Source organism: Ruditapes philippinarum, unplaced genomic scaffold (assembly GCF_026571515.1).
Source record: "Ruditapes philippinarum isolate M1 unplaced genomic scaffold, ASM2657151v2 ctg3060_1_1_1_1, whole genome shotgun sequence".
Taxonomy (NCBI): Eukaryota; Metazoa; Mollusca; class Bivalvia; order Venerida; family Veneridae; genus Ruditapes; species Ruditapes philippinarum.
The window spans coordinates 2294-29652 of NW_026853437.1; the positions used below are offsets into that span (position 1 = coordinate 2294).

The 27359-nt window shown below is 32.2% G+C and overlaps 1 protein-coding gene across 1 annotated transcript; it reads right to left on the minus strand.

The window, feature by feature from the left end:
- Positions 1–2518: 2518 nt before the first annotated feature.
- On the minus strand, positions 2519–27200 carry LOC132736875 (uncharacterized; the record flags this gene model as incomplete). The annotated part of the gene is given in 3 exon segments (XM_060724094.1): positions 2519–2735; positions 3408–3568; positions 27121–27200. Coding segments are annotated over 2 exon segments (373 nt in total), but the record flags the coding sequence as incomplete, so codon positions are not given.
- Positions 27201–27359: the final 159 nt, after the last annotated feature.

The following is a 27359-nucleotide window of genomic DNA, read 5'->3' on the forward strand; positions in this document are numbered from 1 at the left end:
AACGTCACTCTCACATTAGACTTGCCAAATATTGTACATGTATGTGAAGTTGGCTTGTACATTGTACATCGAAGTTCAGCTTGTAATTTGCCAATAACAAGCTTGTAGTTGGGTATTCAGCTTTTAGTTCGGTTTGTATAGTCAACTTGTAGTTCGCCAATTACAATCTTGTTTTTCGATATTAAGCTTGTAGTTCACCCTAACTGCACCAGGATTCATAATATTTGGATTACAAGCTTGTAGTTGGACAGTTATCTTGTAGTTTAGCCCAGATACATCAGCATACGATATATTTCAATTACAAGCTAGTAGTTGGGCATTCATTTTGTAGTTCGAACCAAATACATCAGCATACATTATATTTGAATAACAAGATAGTAGTTGGGTATTCATCTTGTAGTTCGGACCAATACTGCAGCATACGTTATATTATAAATTACAAGCTAGTAGTTGGGTATTCATCTTGTAGTTTGGACAAACACATCAGTTTACAGTATATTTGAATTACAAGCTACTAGTTCGGCATTCATCTGGTAGTTCAGACCAAATACATCAGCATACATAATATTTGAATTACAAGCTAGTAGTTGGGTAGTCAGCTTGTAGTTCGGATAAATACATAAGCATACATGCCATTTGAATGACAAGCTAGTATTTGGGTATTACTCTTGTAGTTCGGACCAAATACATCAGCATACATTGTACTTGAATATAAAGATAGTAGTTGGGTATTCATCTTGTAGTTCGGACAAAATATTTCAGCATACGTTATATTATAATTACAAGCTAGTAGTTAGGTATTCATCTTGTAGTTCGGACCAAATAATGTATATCAGCATACGTTATATTTGACTAAAAGCTAGTAGGTGGGTATTCATCTTGTAGTTCAGACAAAAACCTAAGTTTACAGTATACTTGAATTACAAGCTAGCAGTTGAGTGTTCATATTGTGGTTTGAACAATTTCATCAGCATACATTATATTTAAATTATAAGCTAGTAGTAGGATATTCATCTTGGTTTTAGCCCAAATACATCAGCAAACATTATATTTGATTAACAAGCTTGTAGTTGGGTATTCAGTTTTTAGTTCGGATAAATACTAAGCATACATGCTATTTGAATTATAAGCTAGTAGTTGGGTATTCACCTTGTGGTTTGGACAAAATACATCGCAAAAAACTACATTTTTCGGTATATTTTGATTTGTTTTTCTCGTTGTTATTCGAAATAGCTCTACTCGTAGTTCACTGCAATTGGTAGTGATCTTGGCCGCAATCGAAAAACTGGCACAATTTTTTTCTAGTGATGACGAGGGCGGGATAGATGTGTGTCTGTTTCAGTTCAAAAGTAATTGGGAGAAAACACAATTAATAGAATTGACTATTTGCTATATTTTCGAAATGGCATGCGCAGGATTTGTACACACTTCTAATCAACAAAATAGAACTTTTTGTATTAAATCTCAATTAAATGCATCAATAGGTTCATATAATATCCAAGGAAATGAAGCTTTTTTGGACAAATTTAAATGTGCAAATATATTTGATAACTATTAGAAATCATAAGTCAAGTTTATAATACATGTGAGATGTTTATGTATCCAAACATTATTTTGCTTAAAATATATTGTTTGATACCTTTAGGACTACAAAAGAGTTTCACGTTTTTGTGTTCTCAAAGTGTATTGTTTTGTCATAGTGATCACATTCTAAAAATCTGAACAAAAATGCTTCAAACATAGTGTTGCAATCTCTAAATGGTTCAAGAAGATTTTCTTAGTATTATTCGAATTATTGCTGAATCATTTGTTAATGATATAATGTCAATTTGTTGCTATACAAACGTGCTTTCCCCAAACAAAATAAAAATTAACCTTTCACATTTTTAAATATTTCAAGTTTAGGTACATGATTTAAAATCTATATAACCATAATAATGATTTTTAGCCATGCTTAATGAAAATATTGCATGTTTTTTATGAATCATTGCAACATCTTTTTTTGGACTGCATGATGGAGAAAGGTAAGAATCAATATTTGGGGTTAGTTTTATGTGGCATAGGTCAATATAATTGGAGTAAGTACATTTGACGGCAACCGAAGGTTAATGTTGTTTCCTTCATTGAAACCTTAAATATTTGGACGGAATGAAGCACATAAAGCATTACATTGTCGTGTTCAGATCGATGCAAAAGCCTTTTAGTCTCCTCCAGTGAGCGAGAAGACCACCAAAGTTTGACATAGATTATTAATGTTTTAATGTCAGGCGCTCAATTTAACCACCAAAATTGGAGATTTCAATGACGATATATCACCACAAACCTGTCCTTGATTCACCAGACTAAGGAAACAAATAATGAGGACAATTTTTTGAAGTATGGAAAAACATAAATAAAAATTCGGACATATTGAGTCACAAGTTAAGATATCTTGACAATAGTAACTCCAAAGTATAAACACCAAGACCCTACGCTTTTTCTGTGCAGATAAACTGACACTTACCTCTTTTTTGTCTATCATATACCGTACGTGTTATTTGTTCTTCTAACATTTTGTCAAGTTGTTGTTCTATCTCTTCTGTATTCAATCCCCTCTCTGTATAAGTCAAAAGGTCTGCAAGTTTGCTCTGATTTGTCATTTTAAGACGTTCTTTGAAGTCTATGTAAGCAAGTTCGCCTTTTGATCTTACTTTTGTCAATATAACTTCGTTTTTCTTTGTTGTATTTGTCTCTTCCTGTAACAGTGTACTTGCTTTTGTAATCTTTCTATTGTAGATATACATTTTTGAAGCTGTTTATGTTAACAAACATATATCACATGATCACGGTCCGTAGCCGCATACAAAATTATCTTTATATATTATTAAATATACAGGTAATTACACTTTCAAATTTTTAAATTAACAAAAAATAGCCCTTGAGTAAAGTTAATGACACGTAAATAGTAGTTATTACACACAAGATTCACTATCGCTTAAACGGTTCAATGTTTCAATGTTAATATATTAAAGCAATATCCCCATATGAATAAATTGAAATTTCGTATACACCGTCTGTTATGGATATTATGATAGTTAGTCCTCGTAACAAAAGAAACCAATATTGAAAATTCCACTCATTAAAATAAAATGTACTTGTAATAATTTTACATATTAACCTATATTGACACTAGCAAATTATTTGTTTTGAAAAAAACGGGTTTTTCTAATAAAAGTATCCAAATGGCAGACTATATTCTTGACTCAAGGATTTTTGGTTTATATAGTATAGTGATTCAGGATTATTCCATTTTGTTTCCATTCCTGAAAATCTTTTAGCAGTCATATAGAATTAATATTTTTAAGATGAATTTAAAATATCAAGATAATATGCAATGAAGCATTTCATAAAAGTATTTGATATTATACCTTCATGTCCCGTCTGTCAGTGAAGGAGAATAATTCGAACCCTGTGTCAAGGTGAATGATTTCATCGGGGATGAGATATGTTTTAAGCTTCCTCGTGCTTTGATCGAAGACTTTTCGCCAAACCTCCATTTCTAGCTCTGTAGATTGTACAGCCATCTTTTCTTTATTAAAATATATTTATAAAAAAACTTAAAAATAACCAAATATATTTGCTTTTGACTTCATTTCGAGAAGAAAGTAGGGGCAACGTAAATTTATTTACACATGTTTGCACTTTGACAGTTTGCTAAGCAAAAAGGCATTACAATTTAAATACGGAAACCAATGATCTGCTGCAATGCTCAGCTGGCAAAGCAATCTAGTGGGACATTCCTAAATATAGAGGAAAATGCTCTGTTTGAATGCTCAGCTGGCTAAGCAAAATCTAGTGTAAAAATAATCTGGTGGAATAATCAGCTGTCCTGGCAATCTAGCGGAGCATTCAGAATGGTATGCAGGATTGATCAGTTGGCTAAACAAATCTAGCGGGGCATTCCTTAGTATAGTACAAAATTACTCTGCGGAAATGCCGAGCTGGCAGAGCAATCTAGCGTGTCATTATGAAATAATTTGTAAAATAATTTCTACTGAAATGCCGAGCTGGCATAGCAATCTAGCTGACCATTCCTGAAAACAGTGTATACATGCTTATCTGTAATTCTCAGCCAACAGAGCAATCCAGCAAAAAAATCTTAAATATAAAGTTAAATTGCTCTGATAGAATGCTCAAATGGCACAGCAATATAGTGGGCTATGTTCTTAAAAAGTGTAAAATTCTCTGCTGGAACGCTAAGCTTGCAGAACAATATAGTATAAAATTGCTCTACTGGAATGCTGAGTTGGCTAGATAATCCTAAATAAAGAATCAAAATGATCTATGGAATGTTTAGCTGGCTAACAATCTAGCGGTACATTCCAAAATATTGTGTAATATGCTCTGCTTGAATGCTCACCTGGCAGAGCGATTCCACTAGAGCATTATGAAAAATACATTGAAAACGCTCTGTTTGAATTCTCAGCTGGCTTAGCAAAATTTATTGTAAAAATAATCTGGTGGAATAATCGGCTGTCCTGGCAATCTAGCGGGGCATTCAGAATGCTATAAGGGTTTGATCAGCTGGTTAAGCAATCTAGCGGGGCATTCCTTAGTATAGTACAAAATTACTCTGCGGAAATGCCGAGCTGGCAGAGTAATCTAGCGAGCCATTATGAAATAATTTGTAAAATAATTTCTACTGAAATGCCGAGCTGGCATAGCAATCTAGCTGACTTTTCCTGAAAACAGTGTATTCAATGCTTATCTGTAATTCTCACCCGACAGAGCAATCTATCAAAAAATTCTAGAATATAAAGTAAAAATGCTCTGATAGAATGCTCAACTGGCAGAGCTATACAGTGGGATATGTTCTTAAAAAAGTGTAAAAATCAAAAATATATTTCAGAATTCTAAGCTAAATTGCTCTACTAGCTATGCATTCAAGCTAAGCATTTTTACATAAAATTTCAAACTGTCTGACTAGATAACTTTGCAAACAGAACATAAAGCAGAGTATTTTTCTGCAGTAGGTATTTAGGAATGACTCACTAGATTGCTTAGCCAGCTGAGCATTTCAGTAGAGAATTTCGAACTATATATTTAAGACTGATTCGCTCGATAACTTAGTCAGCTAAACATTCTAGCAGAGCATTTAAAACAATATTTTTAGGAATGCTCTACTAGATTGCTTTGCCATTTTAGCGTTGCAACAGAGCATTTTTAACACGGTTTTTAGAAAATCCCTGCTAGATAGATTTGCCAGTTGTGTATTCCAGCAGAGCATTTTCGAAACTATATTTAGGAATGCTTTTCTAGATTGCTCTGCCATTTTAGCGTTGCAACAGAGCATTCCTTAAACTAGATTCGGGAATTCCCCAATAGATTCCTCTGCCAGAGCATGTTTACACTTTATTTAAGAATGTACGGCTAGATTGCTTAGGCGGCTTAGCATTCGAGTGTACTATTTTGAGGAATGCCCGCTAGATTGCTAAGCCAGGAGAGCATTAAAGCAGAACATTTTGTATACTTTTTCCTAATTGCTCTTCTAGATAAGCACTACAACAGAGCATTTAGTAACTTATATTTAGGAAGGTCCCGTTTGATTGCTCTGCCAGCTTGGGTCTCGTGATTACGAGATTGACATTTACGGGTTAATTTGCACGGACGGTTAAGAAAACAGAACCAATGTACTTCTTACCTTTTTTATAAACTACTTTTTTAAAGATATCAGGAAAGACGATTTACTGACTTTTGTATTCAATATAATTTAATAAATGAGTACTAAAATATAAAGAAAATAATTAAAAACAATTTTGAAAGCTCGTCAACAAATATTTTCTATGACTCGACTCTAATCGGTTCCCGCAAATAACGGCATACCATGTTACCGGCTACTAAATTTCATGGCCGACTGTAGTCGGGGTTATTGATGTTGGCAATCTTAATGATGGCATTGAATTTAATATTTTGATACTTTAAATGGTATAGATCGATATTAAAATAATTGTTCTATCTCAAATTGCACAATAATTAATTGGGATAATGATACTTGCAAATGAAAAAAGGTCATATCAACGGTACTATGTTATTCTTGTTAGGTTTCGTAACGGGTCTAATCCAAAACTAAAATGACGTACCAGATTAAAAACAAAATTGCTAAAGAGCAGCTTATAAAGTTATGGAAGTCAGAACATAGTTTGTTCTGCTATTGTTGTCCGGTATATGTATAAAACGGCTTTCGGGTTATTATGGAACATCTCCATGTCATAAACGCATAATGGCGATTAGAGACTAAGTATTAATCTCTAAATACAGAGTACATTTTCTAAATTTGAAAAAGTTAAAAGTAATAGTTTGGTTGACAGAGAAAGAAATTATAGATACGATCTTACGGATGTTAAGTGCTATACATCAACTAAATAAAAATATGACAGCAGCCACTGTCATTTTGGAAAAGTTTAAGAAATCAAAATATTGACAACATCAATTTATTTTAAGATAACAGAAAATCAACTAATATTCCAGAAACTGCATTTAAAGCATACAATGGAAAGCATGCTGCTCTCATTCACGACGTTACATTGTTTGTGTTGAATAGCCATTCTGTACTCTTAAACGATCTTTTTCCATATTTGTTGATATGATTCACATGCGTGCATATTCGTAATCATATTTTGGAAGCACTTTTAATTTACCACAGACTATATTTCTGAGAGCCTCAAAATCAGAAAAGTGGTCTGATTTTTTTTCCAACAACAACAACAATATTGTCAAGAAATGAATATTTCAAACAATGTTTAATATTTCATGCTTTTAAATGAGATTCTTAAATATACGACTGATACACCGGTAATAAGTGCTAAAACAATTCATTAATGCGTATCTTTTTTATATTGTCAATCAGCATTTATATCATACTCTATCATTATTATAACAGAACGAAAATCTGTTTATTTTCATTTCTTTTTTTTTGTAAATTGATGAAAGACATTAAAAAAAATGGGAGAAATTAAGTAAACATGATATAATGTAATATTATATAATGTAAAGTGTATAGATACAGGAACAACGTTTTGTGTTACAATTTACACTGATTTACATAATTTACTACTAGCATACAGATATGATAAAATGTATTACTTTAACAACATAACATGCATTTATATTTAATTTAAATATGGATTTTTAGGGATTTTATATACTGGTTTTAATATACATCTTTTGGATAAAGTGGCTAGTAGCTAAGTTATAAACACGGATACGCTCCCTCCACATCCATTTGATTCTTCTGTTTTCTGTTTGGTTTAAAACATGATTTTCACTGTCCAAGCAGTAGTTGTTGTATACACCAATTAAATTCAAACACGTCTTGACTTCTTTAATTTAGAAAAAATAAAAGTGAGCTGGTAAGTGCAAATGTCATTTTTCAGTTTTGTTTAACTACAAATAGTTCTTCATAAATACTATGGTTGAAAAAAAAAACTGGTTTCCAAGTTGAGTGAGTAAAAACTATACAAAATAACACCATTGAGCTATATTTATAAATTTAACACTTCATTTTTAGCATTGCTTCGCTACAAATAGTACTTTTTATGTTATCTTTTCAACTCGGTCATTCAATTTTAGTAAATAAAACGATAAAACGATAAAATGTTCAAATAAACACGAACATTTTTAAAATTATAGAAGAGCTAGTTCTATGAGTAGAAGTCACTGTATCATTTATTGCAAGTATTTTTAATTCAATATGTATGATGTTTGAGTGATTATGATTGCCGTCATATTTTACTTCCAATCGCTGTATCATTTATTATAAGCTGGCACAATTTAAAATTATTTATTTTTGCGACTACAGTATGTTATGTAACTTTGTTTTTGCACAGTATAATTGACATGAAACTAACAAAGTGCTCGTTCAGACGTTGTTGAAATAAATAAATTCTTATTGATTTATTAAAGGACGTGTTTTTGTTGTACAATATTAGCTAAAGTAACATTCAATAAATATACGGCATGTTTCTTTAACACAACTAATATCTGTAAGAATCAATCTTAATTCAATATGCATGGCTAAACATGCTATAGAAAGGTTTGAAAGACAGTTATAACATACCGAAACGATTGCTGTAATAAAACACATAATGGGCAATCATTAAATAAAATGTTGAGCACAGGGGGCATCAGACATATTTTATCTATCACGTGCGCACGCGATAAATACTATGTGCGCATGCGGTATGTATTACGTGCGCACGCGATAGTAACTACGTGCGCACGGGATATACCCAACGTTGGTCATTCATAACGTGCGCACGTAAATGCTATCGCGTGCGCAGGTAATTGCTTGTACGTGCGCACGTAGTAGTAGTTATCGCGTACGCACGTGGTACCTATCGAATGCGTATGTAGTAGCTATCGCTATGGTGTAAGAAATGCTCAGCTGTAATGCTAAGCTGGCTTAGCATTCTAGCGCGGCATTCTTAAAGTATAGTATAAAAAAGCTTTGCTTAATGCCGAGCTTGCTCAGCAATCTAACTAGGCTTTCTTAATATAGTGTTATAAATGCTCTTCTGGAATACCGAGCTGGCTGAGCAATGAAGCATGGTAATGTAAATAAATGCTCTGCAGAAATGACAAACTAGCAGGGCAATCTATCGGGTATTTCTAAATAAAGTGGAAATACATGTTCTGTTGGTACGCTCCGCTGACTAAACAGTCTAGTGAGGCTATTCGAAATAAAGAGTAATAAATTTCGATTGGACTGCTAAGCTATGATAAAAATCTAGCGGGATATTTAAACAATTGTGCAAAATGCTCTCCTGAAATGCATTCATAAAAACGGTTAATAATGCTCTGCTGAAATGTCGAACTGGTAGACCAAATTAGGCATTTATAAATAAAGTGGTGTTAACAATGTTCTGTTGAAGTGCTCAGCTGGAAGAGGAATCTAGCGGAAAATTCAAAAATATAGTGTACAAAATGCTGTGCATTCCTGATTGTAGTGTAAAAATGTTTTGCTGAGATACTCAACTGGTTTCGCAATCTTAATCTAAATATCGTATAAAATTGCTCTGCTGCAATGTCAGACTGACCGAGCAATCTAGCGAGAAAGTCTTAAATATAATGTAAAACGTTTTCTGCTGAAATGCTGGGCTTGCAGAGCAATTAAGAGAAACATTTCTAAAATCCTCAGCTGGAATGCTCAGATAGCAAAGCAATCTACATTAATTTTTCTAAATGTAGTGTAAAATTGCTCTACAGGAATTCGCAGCTGGCTAAGCATTATAGCGAGGCATTTCTAAATAATTGTTAAAATGCTCAGCTGAAATGCTCAGATGTTTTGATACCGTATATGCCGATATAAAAACTTACATTTATCGCTGTTAAATATTACTCCATTGCAATTAGTTCCTCTTTCTTTTCACGAACAAAAATCAAAATGACTAATTTTCATTTGACGGGGCCTATATTTTATACTTATTATTATTTATAGTTTCTAGATCATGTGACAAATCATTTGTTAATCATTGGATACAAATATATAAATAATACGTCCGGGACACGTGACAGGACTTTGCCTGTTCTTAATTGTGGACACATAACCTGACTTTATTTGACAATGGATATCTGATAAATCTTAAGCCTATGATAATAATGGTGTTGTTTCTCATGATATCTATAAAGTAATGTATTTGATTTATATTGATACACAACAATTATTCTACAAATAACGGCTGTTATTTTCATTTTAGCCAATAGTACGTTTATTTTATGGTTTATCTAAGAAATATTATTTTTTAGCTGTGTTTACCTGCAGTTTAACGCCGGTTTGGGGTTTTGATGCAAGGGAGTTGACCACGAGGGCCGTTGGAATGAATAAGAAGTAATAAAAATAAACAAAAGTTTCATCTTATTATATAAAAATTATTTTATTAACAATTTAAACTAGACTGAATTGTTTTGTGTTTTACATCTATGCCCGTTTAATCATTCTCAAATCCCACCATTTTCAGTTTAAAGGTCGTCATTCTGGCGCCTGTATGAATGACTTTTTTACTGAGGATGACAGTCATTCCGTAGCTTTCGATTTGTGAAAAGCCTGTGACGTTTGTGTATGTAAAATGTTATTTTAGTATTACAAGAAAAATATCATAATATGAACGAAAAAATGTCACAAGCGTTATGATTGCTGCCTTAAAAAAATAATTTTCTTATCGGAGGGAGACAGAAAGCTGCATGCACATGTAATACCTAACCAGTGTTTATTAGCTGTTGGACACAGTTTTTGTTCTTTTTTGTGTATAGTGACAAATTCTGAGAAGCGTTGAAATTCTCGGTATATTGCGATTTCTTGTTATATTTTCAAAAAAATTTCTTAGTGACCTTGCAAAATAGTACTTTCATATTGAATGGGTGAAAACTATCTTAATAAACAGACAAGATTAACAGGATATGTTTTGAAATGTTCAAATGTACGTGGCACTGTACACATGAATTGTAGGAACACAAATTACACCTGATTTTGAGAAAAAATTGAAAATGAACTTATGATGATAATGAAAATGCATGTTTCTCAAAATTAAAAGAATAAGATAGCAAAAATTAAAGATGGCGAATGCAATCGACAGTGTATATGAAAACATACACCATTTGAATGCAAGCCTACGGAAGAGTATAAGTGCCAGGTGTGAGTTTTTATTTACTCAAAATCTCTAAATTTCGTCTTACTAATTTGAAATTTCAATTTCGGTAACGCAAAATTAAGACTGATTAACTCGAAATTTCGAATAATTAACTCGGAATTTCGACTAACTAACTCGACATTTCGAGTTACTAACTCAAAATTTCGACTTTGTAACTCAAAATGTCGACTTAGTAACAAGAAAGTTCGACTTAGTTACAATACAATTTCAACTTAGTTACATTACTAGAATGGTGAAAAAAGTTATGAGTTACCTAGAGTATAGATAGTATCATATATAGTAAGGAGTGTGATTGCACGATGGAGATCACGGAGAAGCGGGTGCCTGGACAAAGTATTAAAGTTAACCTTTAACTTATTCATGTGGTCTACTTTGACAATCGCATACTCAATCGCATATACACGACCGACCCTAACAACAAAACTTCCTTTATTGTGTACGTTCAGGCGTTCTTCAGACGTTGTTTTGTAGCCCATATGTTCGAACATATCTTTTCACTGATCATATTCTTCTCATCTCTGTGAATAAAACGATCCTATACTTCAGAGTAAATAAAAGAATATAGAATATTAACAAACATCTTTTAAATATGTTAAGGAAACGTGACAGACTAACTGGCGTATACACACCACTTAAAACTTAGCTTACACATAAATATTGCACAATTTACAATAGGGTGTGTTTTTGACTTGAAGTATCTCGACATAATGGTTAACACGGAAATGTGTAAAGTGTGATTTTATTCCCCCTACAAAAAAGCAATCACAGAAAATGGGAAGGATATGTTTGGTCTGTGGGGACAATTTGATCCACATAAAATGTTCTGTTAAATACATAGGTGCTCTGTCAATGTGCAACAGCTACACATGAAAGAAAATACCTTGAATTCAATCCTTACTTTCACCGGTAACCAATGTAAGTCGTGCAATGAAAGTCGAAATTTCGAGTTTATAAGTCATAATTTTGAGTAATATAAGTCAAAATTCCGAGTTAGTAAGTCAAAATTTCGAGATTTTAAGCCGAAATTTCGAAATAAGTAACTCTCTTTCACACCTGGCACTTATGCTCTTCCCTAGGTTCTCCATCTCTATAGGTTCAAGAGCACTCCCTTCTATATTTAACATTATCTAAACTCTTGGTAATTCATTACTTTTGGCAATTCTAGTAATGTAACTTAGTCGAAACTTCGAGTTAGTATGTCGAAATTTCGAGGTACTTAGTCGAAATTTCGAGGTAGTAACTCGAAATTTCGAGTTAATAAGATACACACACCTGGCACTAATGCTCTTCCGTACTAACCTAATATAATAGATAAGCTCTTTTTTGTGGACAACCTATTTTGAAAGCTGCTTTTGAAACTCGAAAAATGAAAACTTGCTCGAGTTGCTTTTTTCGATTATTTCATTAAAATGATTTTAATTAACAAATACCTAAATGAACATCATGTTTTTTTTTTATTTTGTTTTTGTTTTGTAAATGTCTTTCTATAATGTTTTATTTCCTTATTGTAAATTTCTTAAATACTTTACATTAAACGTGACACTTTAAACGTAGCTGTTATATCTATAACCCTTCACCGATATAACTGACAAACATTTTGAAATTACCCTATATACTGATAATCTAAATAATTTTCAAGATCAATAGTACATATACTGTAGTGAAGTGTTTAAATCAGACAATGTATATCACTCACAAAGATACAGATTGTTGTACTACAATTTTTGTTACAAGGGACTTCTGTGAAAAATACTGGTTCTATAAACAAGTCCATTCTGGTATAGAAAAAAAGTGATTTGCCGACAACTCCGTTACTCATTGATTATATTTTTCTTGAAATCAGATATAAACAATAATGCATGTGTAATTAGTAAACATGTTGTATAAGTTTGTTTGGATACATGTACATATAGCAATATAATGAATTTTTATTTTCTAACTATTCCAACAAATAAATTAAATATCTAGGCAAAGTATTGAACATTTAATATGACCTTACTTATTCCGCAAAACTAAACTTTTTCCCATCCGAGTATAAATGTCATGTTATACTAATTTACCATATTAGAACGTTACGGAGTACATAAGTATATCCTGGTGTACGGCATAAAAATAGCCAGTTTAACTATCATATCATACATCTTTGTTCAAACATTTGTACTTTAAAGAAGTTTCTCCTGTTCTGTACCAAACAAAATCATTCAGTTCTTCTAGTTTATTTGTCGACCAGGTTATTCAGACACTGAACAAATATATAAAACATATAACTGCAAATTAATTCAAATAAAAAAAAACAGCTTGATCACTAAGTACTGCTCTATAAAATATCCGACAACGAATTCTCTCACAAATAAGTCTATAAACATAATAGTTACACTGTGGCGCCGTTATATGTAACAGCGCCACTCAATGTCGCAATTGCCGCCAAATATCGCACCATGCCAAATGTAGCACTCCCCACTTAAAGGGACTCCACTGAGGTTTTTTAGACATGACGGGAGTCTTCGAAAATTAATTTTCCCTTTGATGTATGGTTAGATCAATAACGTGTGTGAAAAAATTTCAGACCATTCGCTAAATCCGTTTCTCCCAAATGAGTTTAGTTTGAATATATTTTTTTTTATCTCTTTGAATACAATTTAAGAATCATAACAAACATTTATAACCCTTTAAAGGATAGACAAAATGATGACTAGTTCTAGTATCATTAGCAACTGTACTTCCTTTAAGTATTATAAGATATAGAAACGACATCATGTTTCAATACTATACGCATGAGCATTTACACAGATTAAGACTGATAAAAAAAACAGAGGCAAAAGGATTTCGACATTGAATTTAAAAGATTAAGTACTAATTAATAATTTTGCCTTAAATATAATTCTAGTTGCGAAATATGACCCAAAATTCATAAGCGTTGCAACGCTATTCACACAAATCGAGCAGCACAAAAATACGCGTTTCAATTTATTTCTGAGAATATGTCTTAGCTTTTATTTTAAGCCCCAAGATATGATCTATGTAATATTTCAAATTTTATATTTTTAAGCTTTTGGACCTCTGTGGGGTTCCTTAAAACCCTTTGCAATTACATGTCAAAATGTCAACATTAAGAAAAAAAAGTCGGACGATTTTCCCTTGCCGCTAAATGTAGCAACAATACCGTATTAATTCATTAATATTGGCGGTATTAAATAACACGAAACATTAAATAAATGTCTGTACATCCGAGGGGTGTTCAAATATAAATGCAACTAGGCCAATATCTCGCTTTTAACCACGTTTTGCACAAACTCTATAGATTTATCGCATAGATGCGTGTGCAATCTCTCGAGTGATACAATATGTGTAAATCAGTTCAGTCTAGCTTTGACTATAACTTGATAAACGCTATCTTCTCGTGCATACTAAAGATAAAATGGTTGGGAAAATGTCCCCTTCTTCTGACCAAATACGGTCCTATATCAAGAACCGCTGTATTCTTAGTATACAGATGAAAGACATTTAAATGAAATGCGTCGTGTTTATTGGAACAACGAAGTTTCATTTTCATCTGTCACACGGTGGTGTAAGAAACTTAAAAGTGGTGTGGATTCAGTAAAAATGCACGTCTTGCACGCCGTCCGAAAACTTCAACTTCGCCACAAATGGTTGGAAAAGTAATGGATTTGATTGCTACTGATGCAAGATTTACAACTAGGTGTATAGCTAAATGCGTTCGTATCTCTGTTGGAGACGCTCATACAATTCTCAGACGTGATTTAAAAATTAGGTTGATAAGTGCCAGATGTATTCCCAATCTCCTTACAAAAGAGTAAAATCTTTCTCGGGTAAGAATCTCTAAACAGACGGTTCCCTATATACAACAATCGATCTTTTGCAAATACCATCACTGGTGATGAGATGTTTGATCACTTTTATAAGCCCAAGCAAAAGATACATAAAAAATATGGGCAACCAAAGAAAGTCAAATACCTTGCATAGCAAAACGCACCATGAGCGTCAAAAAGGTAATGTATGTATTTTCTTTACAAATCAAGGTCATTGCTGTACCAAAGGATACATCTGAAAATGCCAAGTTTCACAAAGGTAAGTAAACGTCCTTCATAAATAAAAGCGATATTTAGAAAAACCGTCGGCCAGTAACTGGCCTCCGTGCTCTCAGGTTGTTGCATGACAATGCGTCGCCACACAAAAACGGCCATTAAACGAGAATATCTGAAACAGGGAAAAAGCTTCCTCATCCTTCTTATTTGCCAGATCTTGCCCATTGTGTTTCTTTCTTATTTTCGTGGCTCGAAAACGCCTTGCTGAAGAAAATATCAAACGTCAATAATATAGCTTCGGTTTTCTTCCTGTGTCTGAACAGTATACTTCGAAAACAATATGATAACACATTTAGAAATTAGATTAAAAAGTAAAACTTTGTATATTACATGGTGGTAAGTATTTTGAAAAATTATTTTGGCACTGTTTGTTAAGCTCTTCTGAAAATTGGCCCAGTGGCATTCATATTTGAACGCCTCTCGTATAAAGTAACTTGAACAAAACGGAATGTCCCAATACATCTGCCGATTCAAAATGGGGAAATTCTTTTTTTTTTACAATGGACATAATATTTCAAGTATTGATGAAAACAAAAGAAGCGCATCATTTGAATATTCTAACAGAAAATTCCTTGGTCTTACTAATAAAAAGTGAGGTTTAATGCTCAAATTCGACTTTTTACAAGGCACATAACAAAAGGAAATGTCGCGGAAAAAATGGCCAAATCGGGTACTTAAAGTAGGCATGTTTGCTTGACCTGTTTATTGCTCCCAATTAGACTTTTTCAAAACTTATTTTTAAGAGTTACAAAGTTGTTTTTATATAAATGTATACTGATTATGAGTAAACAATCCTATTTTGTTATAATGGATAGTAACAAATTGGAATCAGGCTTTTATAGCTTTTAATTAAAAACGAAGAAGGCTTTCTAGACTTCTGGAAAGAAATAGCAAAGTCCGTTTCAGTACAAAAATAAAGAAAAAAAAGAGAAAAAAAATGTAAACGTTATTATTTTATTAGAGATTTTTGACCATGCGACCACATACATAGATGGAGGACATATTGTAAGGAATTGACCATCACGCATCACACGATTCCCCTTTTCTAACGAGAAATGTAAAAATATTTCTCCGCCATTGTAATAAAGGGTAGACGATAAAAAATTTGTCATTGCCTTATGAGTTTTGATATGGAGAATAATTCCACACATGTACAATGTATCTTAAATTGGTTTATATACAACAATAGTAACGCAAACCAAACGGGGTATCAGTTTACTTTCTATTTAGTCCGCTATTACATTTAAAGAAGGTCATATATAATTCATTCGAACATTTTGAGTTTAAAGATATTTTCTACATTTCATTCTTTTTATTTAATAGAATCATGCTAATTTTGCAAAACGTGAACGTTTCAAAAACGTTTTATATGCATTATATATCAGAGATTTGCTTCACACGCTTTGATAGAAAAATAAATATTAACTTTGGGCATCTTTGCCAAAGTATGCTTTTAATTTTCATTTTCGGCTTATTCTACTTATAATATGGGCTGCAAGAAAATAAATTAAACTCGTTAAGCCGACAAATATGACACTGGTAAGACTTTACATATTTGCAAGTCTTATCTTCTCTGCTGAATTTGTTGTAGGATTTTCAAGATTACATTATTTAAGGAATGTCAATCAGTCTTGAACTATCAAGTTATAACTTTCTAAATTGGTCGGCCGACAGACCAAAGTCAGTCGGCTCGGATGTTCTGTCTGGCAAACATGTATCTCTATACTGGTAATATCATTTCGGTTCCAGCAGTGAAAAGTTCCAGTTTTGTTTACAGTGGTCGTTTTTACACAATTGCTTTTGATCTAAGCTCAATCAAACTTTAAACAAATTCCATGTTACAGATTTCACACAGTAAACGTAATTTCAAATCAAACAAGGCGAACCAATTCAATGTCATTTCTCATTACCTGAGAATATAACGAAAAACACCCTAAGTTTATGAAACCACAAGTGTGTGGCATAACAGATTACTTACATACAAAATTTAGTAAATGTAACTGCTAAATAAAAAGCTATTTCGACAAATAAATAAACAAATGATAGTTTAAATCTGGATTGTGGATGAAGGTACACTACTTATGGAAAAATAATAAATGTGACCACGAACGTTTACAAATGTGTTTTGTCACAAAGAGTTTGGAATAAATTGTAGTTGTAAATCTATATTACCTACGAAGGTGACTTCGATTTTATTTTATTACGTTGTACATCGCAGCTTATTGTTTACTACAGATAGCTAGTCCCCAGATCTTTTTCATGTTTAATACTGTCATTTTACCAACATAAACTAGATATAGCAATATTTTACGGTAGTGTTGTGACAGTTAACGGTAAGGGAAAATGATGCGACATTTAAGTTATTTATTCATTGAATGGCAAAATATTTTGAGACATTTAGCGACAATAGTGCGACGTTAAGTGGCAAGTGTGACATTTAGCGCCGTTGTCATATAAACCGGCGCAATATACACTGCATCTGCTATATTTACCTGACTTAGATATCCCTGACCTCTTTTCTCTCAAAATGTAAGTCAAAAGTTTGTAAACGTATAGGGAGAGTGATCTTTCATTATCCAATAAAGAAAAATTATATATAAGGTAAAGTAGAAAGGTCTGTGACAAATGAGTTTGAGTAATGGACTTACTTAAATTGTTTGTAAAGAAACAAAATATTGTGATACTACATGAAAAGGGAATCTGTATTGATGACAAAATCTTATGCTGTACTCACGAATTGTAGAAAAAAAACATTGATTTACATAACACTTTTTATAACATAAACAGTACAAATCTCCTATGTCAATTTTGACACAATCCAGCATATGCAATGATATAAGACCCCGGAACCACCGTCTAAAATTACGCTCTTACGTTCTCTGCAAAAAGCATGCCTTTGTCGCTGAAATTACACTATATCCATCTCTGAACGGACAGGTTTAATTTACCGTTTATGGTAAGATTCTTTTTAAAAAAAACCCGAGGTTAGCTAAAATCATCTTTTCTGTGTCTGTGTCATAACAAAACACATGTTCTTGTTAAAAATCTAAAATCAACCCTGAAAGTGTCATCAAGCCCGTAAGCAAAAAGGTTATAGGCTGGGCATGTTACAGGATATGCATTTCATCTATAATTTTAGTTCAAATTGAAAATGTATGTTATATTGTTAAAAATATGACAAAATGCAATAGGTAGGACGGAATCAAGTCGGCATTGAATAGAAACATGCATGTTGTTAGACTGTCTTAATCGATATCTCACAACTTACAGAGGCACAAATGTGTATTTGTTAAAGATGATTTAAAGTTGCTACACTAAGTACGTTGACATCATTACAAAGAATCATGTATTGTTGACAATGTATCAAATAATTGCAGCCGATTTTGCGACATTAAGTGGCAAGTTTGACATTTCGCAAAATTGCGACACTTGGCGTGTAACTTTTACATTTAGCGCGTCCTTACACTTTATTTGTACAACTCAAATGACGCCACTTCAATACATATTCATATCCGTGCAATACCTTTTTAATGGAGTCGCAAACGTGGCATGACTATGTTACAAAGACAAAATAGGACAGTATTGTAACAAAGGAGAGCAGTTTGATACGTATAAAGGAATGGGCACGGATGATAAACTGAATGTTCTTTTTGAAAAGTTTGAAAGTTTTGATAGTGTGCGAACACAGGTGAACGTCCTTCAGACTCAGATGAATAAGGTTAGTAATGTAGTCTCCGATGTGAATGATACTGTCAATCAATATGACAAACAAATTAAAACACTGACTTATAAAATACTTGATCTAGAAACTAGAAATAAAAACAGGAATTTACTTATATACGGATATGAAGAACACAAAATGGATGTTTATGACAGTGTCAACGATTTTATTTACGATCAACTTAATCTTAATCCGAACGATTATTATATCGACAATGCAGAGTGAAAAACAATCGCCGGGGGCAAGAGTCATCTAAGAGGACAATATTGGCAACTTTTCGTTACACTCATGAAGTAAATTCGATAATGGCTAATGCACGAAATCTTGCTGGAACTAGGTATGGCATTGACAGAGATTATCCATATGAGATTCGAACCGCCAGAAAGGCATTGTGGCCCGCATACAAGGAGTACCGATCGCGTAAAGGTAATAAGGTTCAGTTGAAATATCCAGCAGCGCTTTATGTGAACCATCGTCTTGTAGAAGATGCATTTCCGGGTTGGGAATTACTCCTCAATCCATCGAGAGACATTGGCCAGAAACCTCCGAAGGTTTTTTCTACCTCGGATAATAGTAATTATTCCGGGCATCAGGCGGCATATACAGCTCCACACGGTATTCCGGACGGTGTTTCACGGGCACAGCAAGATCCTCCATTAGACAATTCCAACGAAATATCTTCTAACCATAACCGAAACGTGACCAATAACATGCAACAAACAAACGGGGTAAACAAACAGGTTAGTACAGCTTCAGTGTCGTCACAGAGCAGTTATACAAATAACACAAATAACTCGCAATCGCAATCATTATTAAAATCGCAGTCTCAAACATTTGTTCAGCCCACCACACCAGTTGTAAACATTGACAATATTACTCCACGTGGTAGGCCAAGATCACGTGCAAATTCGATGTCAACAAAAAGTAGAGGTCGTTCAACTAGTGCGCGTGCGCAGAGGGAATCGGCAGCAACTAGAAAAGCGCCGGCAAATCAGCAATCAGTTAGGCAGACGATGACTCCTCCCACAACTACGCAACATACATCAGCGTCAAATGATCACACTGTGGGCGGGGATTAGGATTTTTACAGTACAAAAAGTGTAAACAATTTACGATTTGCATTATTTAATATACAGTGCTTGAAAACTAAATCTATTGATAAACTGAAGTGTTCTGAAATAACTGATTTATTCAATAATAACGATATAGTTTGTTTGACTGAAACGGAGATAATAACACAAATTTTGAAGTAGACAATTTTCAACATTTTGCTTTAAATAGAAAAGAAAAAGTTTTAGGTTCCACGAGGTCTTCCGGTGGTCTAGTTATTTATTTACGTCGTGAACTTTGTTGTGATGACACATTTGTTTGTGAGAGAGACGATACACATTTGTGGGTAAAAATAAATGGGGAATTATTTAATATTGATGGTCATTTATTTATTGCATTGTGTTATATTATCCCATCTACATCTAGCAGGAATCGTTTTGTTGAAAATAATGTATATGATAATTTAATTGATGACATTGTATTTTTACGAAGTAAATATGGAGAGAACGCGTGCAGTTTTATGATATTAGGAGACTTAAACTCGCGTGTAGGGTGCTTGGAAGAATGGGTGGTAGATGACAATTATTCATTATTAGAAAATAATTTATTACCTGATGACTATGAAATAGATATTAAACTTCCCAGAAAAACTCTAGATAAAAGTACGAACAGTAATGGTCTATTATTGATTGACTTTTTGAAACAGACTGGGTTACGTATTGCCAGCGGACGGGTGTGTGATGACGAGGGTGCCTTTACTTATATATCATCAACAGGTTGTAGTGTTGTTGATTTTTGTATTGTGAGTGAACATTTGTTAACATTATTTGATAGTTTTAAAACGCATGAGCCAAATATACTGTCAGATCATTGTATAATAGAATTTTCCTTAAAATCTTTTTATTCGTATGATAAATGTGAAGAAAATGGAAGAACCGAATTTAAATGTAATATTAATGATAGTAAGTCATTTTTCTATAAATGGGATTCTGACAAAAAGGATGTCTTTTTAAACTCTATTCAAAGTGATGTTTTTATGACGCATCTTTTTGAGTTAGATAGTAAAATTGATAGTGCTAACACAAATGTTGAAATTGATGAATGTATAGATAATTTTGTTCAATGTATTGAAGATGTATGTAAACCTTTATTTGGTAAATATAGTAAAGTTGATGGTAGATTTAATAAGTATGATCATCAAAATCAGGACGCTGCATTATATAGTAACATATGTGTAAACAATAGAGTAGATTTTTATAAGAAACTTAATATTTATAGAAGAAATAAGTCAGAATTTAACAGAATAAATATGGTACAAGCAAGAAGTATATACAAAATGAGAGTCCGAATTTTTCAATATCAGAAAGACAAGATTAGAACACAGAAATAAATGTCAGCACGTTATAGCAATGCCAAGTTATACTGGAAAATGATGAAAGAATGTAGTTATAAGAAAGGTCCGAAAGGAATTTCACTTGATTCTTTTATTAAATATTTTAAAGCAATTAATAACCCTGATAATAGATGTTATAGATTTTACAAATCGTATTTTAGATAACGAGGTAAAAATTATGTTTAATGAACTGGACCTACCCTTAACTATGAAAGAAATATTACAAGGTATTGTGGACCTGAACTTGGGTCGTAGTGCAGGCCCAGACGGTATTATAAACGAATTCTTAGTCTATGGAAAGGATATCTTAGCTTTACATATTTTGAAATTATTTAATAAAATTAAAAAAAAAAGTTATTTTCCAACCTCATGGAGTGAAGGATATATCATCCCTATACATAAAAAGGGTAGTCTAGATAATGCCTCAAATTTTAGAGGAATTACTCTTTTAAGTGTCGTTGGAAAATTATTTACAAGTATTATTAATAAACGACTTACTTTATGGGCTGAAAGTTACTATATATATGTTGAAGCTCAAGCAGGTTTTAGAGCGAAAATGGGGACTGTTGATAATATTTTTGTTCTGAACAGTCTTATTAATCATGTTCTTAATCAAAATAAGAAATTATTTTGTGTCTTTGTTGATTTTTCGAAAGCGTTTGACTACTTAGTAAGACCGAATATATGGTATAAATTATTCAAATTGGGTGTAAGGGGTAAGTTATTTAATATTATTCAATCAATGTATGCACACGTACGTTCAAGAGTAAAATTATATGGTGAGACAGGTTCTATTTTTGATAGTTATCTGGGAGTAAGACAAGGTGAATCTTTGAGTCCTTTTCTGTTTGCCATGTATTTAAACGATTTAGAAGAAGAATTGGTCATTAAGGGTGCAGAGGGTGTAGATATAGGATCATTGAAACTATTTTTATTGATGTATGCTGATGATATTGTTCTTTTAGCAAACTCTGCTGAAGAACTACAGACTAGTCTTAATATTTTACATGAATATTGTTCCAGATGGAAATTAAGCTTAAATAAAGATAAATCACAAGTGATAATATTTCGAAAAGGGGGGCGTTTACCAAATAACTTGGCTTTTTATTATGATGGAAATATTTTAGAAATCGTCAATAAATATACGTACCTAGGAATTGTTTTTACGTCAGGTGGCTCCTTTAAGGAAGCCTGTAACACGTAGGCAGGGCAAGCATTAAAGGCAATTTTTAAGTTAAAATGTTATATGTCTAGGTTTGTTAATTTGTCTTCAGATCATGTCTTAGACCTGTTTGATAAACTAATTAAGCCAGTCCTATTTTATGGTGCTGAGGTGTGGGGTTTTTTACAAGCAAACCAAATTGAAAGGGTGCATACAATGTTTTGCAAACGAACATTAGGTGTAAAAGTAAGCACACAAAATGATTTTATATACGGCGATCTTGGAAGAACTGATCTATATAGTCTTAGAATTGTGTACATTATAAAATATTGGTTGAAAGTAACAAGCAGCCCTGAAAATAAATATATAAATTATATATATAAAATGATGTTAAATGACATTGAAAATCAACCTCAAAAATCAAATTGGGCTTCATGTGTTAAGAATATTTTATCCAGACTAGGTTTTTATCATGTTTGGCTAGCGCAGGGAGTAGGAGATTTTAACATATTTGTACACATTTTTAAGCAAAGAATAAAGGATGTTTTTGTACAAGGATGGCAAAGTAGGATTGATATCTCAACAAGAGCTACTTTTTATAAATCTATATGTAGTTTTGGTTTTCAACCATACCTTAAAATACTTAATGTTAAAAAATATAGAAATGCATTATGTAGATTGAGAGTATCCTCACATCGATTAAATATAGAATGTGGCCGATGGAATAGAACTGTAAGAGAAAATAGACTTTGCATATCGTGTAATAAATTAGAAGACGAATTTCATTTCCTTTTTGAGTGTAACATGTATGACACAATTAGAGATAAATATATAAATAGATACTACAGAGTTCGACCAAGCATGTTTAAAACCATAGAATTGTTTTCATCAGAAAATGTTAAAGTAATAAGAAATTTATCTGTATATGTATACAAAGCATTTGAAATAAGAAGATGTAGATATAATATTTAGATAGTATAGTGTTACATTCTTTAATAATTTTATTGATTGCACATGGTTGAACAGCGGTAATAATGTATTAGAAGTAAAAATATCATGTGTGGTACACAAATGTATTTATTGTATGTATATACGTACGTATGTACGCACGCAGCACGTGCGTACGTAAGCACGTACTGACATGTTAGAAAATAGTTAATACAAATAATACCAAAAAAAATAAGAAGATGCAAAATAATGTTTCATACTTAGTTTATGTTTTATATCAATCTTGATGAACATTTTAAGATTCAATTATGAACAAAAACAAAAATTTAAAATAGTCACTTTTTAAGAAAAAAAGTCTCAAACACATTCTTTTGTATTAGATATTTTGAAATGAAAGGGAAGTAATTACAAAGCATTTAAATCTTGTAAGAGTAGTGTATCCTGTTTTTTGCATCTTACTATTTTCACATATATTTTGTTTACTTTACTGACAGATTTATTGTTGACTAATGCCAATATCAAGTCAAAAGTGTATATACCAAAATGTGACTATGAGCTATAATGGCTTTGTCAATTGTGTATTGTGAGATTTATGAAATAATAAAGCTTCTTCTTCTTCTTCATACACACGTGTCTGTTAAAGTCAAGTCATTTACACCAGAGCTATTACCCTTCAAATAGTAAAGTATTTCACAATTATTCCATATTGAGGGGACAAACGATGCACTTATCCTGTTTTTGAAGGGCAGACAATATTATAATGATATCTTATTTTTTTAAACTTCATACATAATGACAAATTTGTCATTTTATACAAAATAATGTTAAGCTTTTGAGAGAAAAAACAACTTATATGTACACAAATAAATAACTATAGTTACTGTACACATGAACATGTGTACATTTAGATTAGATCCATTTTCATATCAGCGTTATTCCCTCGGTTTGTTAATCAAATATAAGACAAGCAACATCAACAATAAAAAAGTCCTTTGATGTGGCATGTGTGTCTGTTTATTTATTTTTAAAGATATATGTATAAAAGTAGTATTATAACCCCGAATTGAACTTTTGTTTCAGCTCCATATTTGTTCACCTTGTCAACACGTCGATATATTCAACTCTTGATCTAAACTATCTCGACTGACATTGATATGTTGTCTTTATCAAATATTTGTACACTGATATCTTGTCTCTGACGTGTGCCGTCATAATGTAGTCCTATATTTTAATATTGTTCAAAGTTTTATTATTGTATGATAAACAGTCACCCCATTCGTACACTAACATCAATAGCATTTAATAGTAGTAAATATTTTCATGTAGAGTGACCGATTTTATTTGGGTTTCATTGCGATTCGTTTGGTATTTTTCTTCATTTTATTTTCAGATGTTATCGGTTTCTTACTAAACTTTTAATTTGTTTCAGCTACATGTTTGTTCACCTTGTCAGCAAGTCGTTATCTTAACCGCCTTATCTAAACTACCCCGCCAAAGACTTGAACACTGATATCTTGTATCTGACGTGTGTCGTCATAGTGTAGTCCTATATTCTAACATTGGTCAAAGTTTTATAATTGTGTGATAAAAAGTCACATTTTTCGTACACCCATTCAACAACATTTAACTTAAGTAAATATTTTCATTTAGATCTAGAGTGGCCGATTTTATTAAAATCTTCTTAAAGTGTCATTTTTATTCGTTTTGTAATTCTTCGTCATTCTTCATTTCAGATTTAATTTTTTTTAGGGGTATATCCTCCTATACCACTAATTAATCTATAATCGTTCATATATGGTATTGCATATTTTATACCTCCTAACACAATGCAGTTATTATGAGAATAAAATATAATCAATATAACATATAACCATTTATATACGTTTTGCAATACATAGTAAAATGGGTCTTTTTATCACATAAATTGTATTAAGTACGATATCACTATCATCTAAAGGTAATGTAATACACAATAAATGGTAAGAGAAACAATAACAAGAATATAGTATCACACGGTTGCGGACACACATGTATTAAATTATATACTTTTTTATTAGTTTTTTTTGTATTATTTGCATTAAGTTAACATGGTCTACTTTTTCTCTGGATATTTCAATATACTTGAATCGTGTGGCTACTATACTTGGATACTTATGAAAGATAAAGGCTTTACTTATTCTTTAAAAGAGTAATAATATAATTATATTAATTATATATATTGACAAAAATAAACATACATTCAATAAATAACGAGAACAGTTAAATCATTTAAAAGGAGACCGCGGTTGTTCTCATATCTAATAAAACAATATGATAGAGTTATCAGCCGTGTGGTTATGAAGTTCATGTCTATATACACCTATATGTATTTTGCTGTATCTTACAAACTCTTAAGAGGAACTCTACTAAGGTCCATGCAATTTTAATTTCTAATATACATAACCTTGTACATCTAAAACAAAAAAAGTTGTCCTACAATTACCAGGTGATGCAAGTTTTTTTGTTGTTGTTTTTTTTTGTAAGAAACACTTGATTCTTAATAAAGAAAACACAAAATAAGGAAAAGTAAATAGAATAAAAGATTTTAAAAAATATAAAAGAAATAATTGAGATAAAAAGAATAATGCTGTATCATAAACATGATATAGCTGTTTAAGTTCATGTCATACAAGAATAATTTGATAAAGAAGAACAATTGATTTGTCAGTCAAATATTTGACCAATGACAAAATAGTATGGTTAACACGGCTAAAATCTTGACTTTGAATAAAGTTGAATAAATTAAAAGTTGTTAGTGTCTGAAGTTAAAAAAGTTTTTCTAACTTAAAATATGAACCTTTCCGCATTGAAATGCTTTATGACTAGTGACTTATTTTGTTATATATGTTGCCAATGGCCAAATCTCTTACTCACCAAGCATTCATGTTTTGAAAATGGCGTAAAAAAGGAAAAAACTAAAGGTGACACATTACTTAATCATTTTTTTTCTCTTTATCTTAAAATAAAACTTTAATTGCTTATGTTATACTTATGTTATGTAAAACTAGAGGCAAAATATATTAGGGTCGTTTTAAAGTATGTAAATGATAATAATTGTATATATCACATACACGCTGTAATATTATATAGGATGATAAATACCTATATTTTGATAATTATCGTGATTTTCGCATATAATTAATCATATTATATCTATGGTGGCTGATTTGGTACTCTTTGCGCGTTGCGTTGTCGATAGCGACAACACAATCTATATCGTTATCGCCTTTTCGCCTTGCCGCTAGCGAAATTCGCAAAACAGCGAGTTGTGGCACTGTCGTCTTGTCGTCCTGTCTCTAGCAAAGCACGCCAAATGGCTCGTTGTAGTGTGGCGCATTGTCGCGATGCCCCCCTGTCGCTTGTCTAATAAGCTTATCCTTCGATTTGAGTCGAGCGGCAATGTGAGATCGCGACAACACCTTAGCGACAGGACGACAAGACGAAAGTCCGACAACGCGCAGTTTAGCGACAACATGATACACAAAAGGTTTCAAATCTGCCACTATATCTGATCAACATATATATACAATTCCTAAATGCCAGTATGATTTAAGTACTTGTTTTATAGTTAAAATGATTGTGTACTTTATTTCCCTTCCAGAGTGTTCCCCCTTTTTGATTGGACATTGATCCGCCGAAAGAAATTGATATTACCCTTTTGGTACCCATGTAGAAAACAATATGCGCTGTGAAGATGCGCGAACGGTTCGATCTTGCGCTCCGGTGACGTCATTTTGAAGTGAAGGAATCTTATTTCGACGTTAAATTTGAAATAACATTTATTTATTTTAAAATAGTTTTACTCGGAGGGGATGGGTAAAAGCATTTAACTCAATATGTTTAATAATCCTTTATAGTCCTTAATACATGCAATGCATTCAAATGATTGTTCAGGAACAAAATGTATAACACTGTAGAACGAAAAATGATGATCAATTTGCTTAAATTAATTGATCTATAAGCGAAATAATTTAAATGTAAGTATCTACCAGCATATACATGGAATAAAAACTTACATTTATTGCCTTTCTAAAATTACTCCATTACATTATTTTCCTCTTTCTGTGCACAAACAAAAAACATTTGATTTTATTTTGATATATATTTATATTTATTATTATCTTTAGCTTCTATCACGTGACAAATTATGTGTATATCATGTGATACATCATACACCCGAGACACATGTCAGGACTTTGTCCGCCTATCCTGACTTGATACTTAATATCTGATAAATCTTTAACTTATGATATAA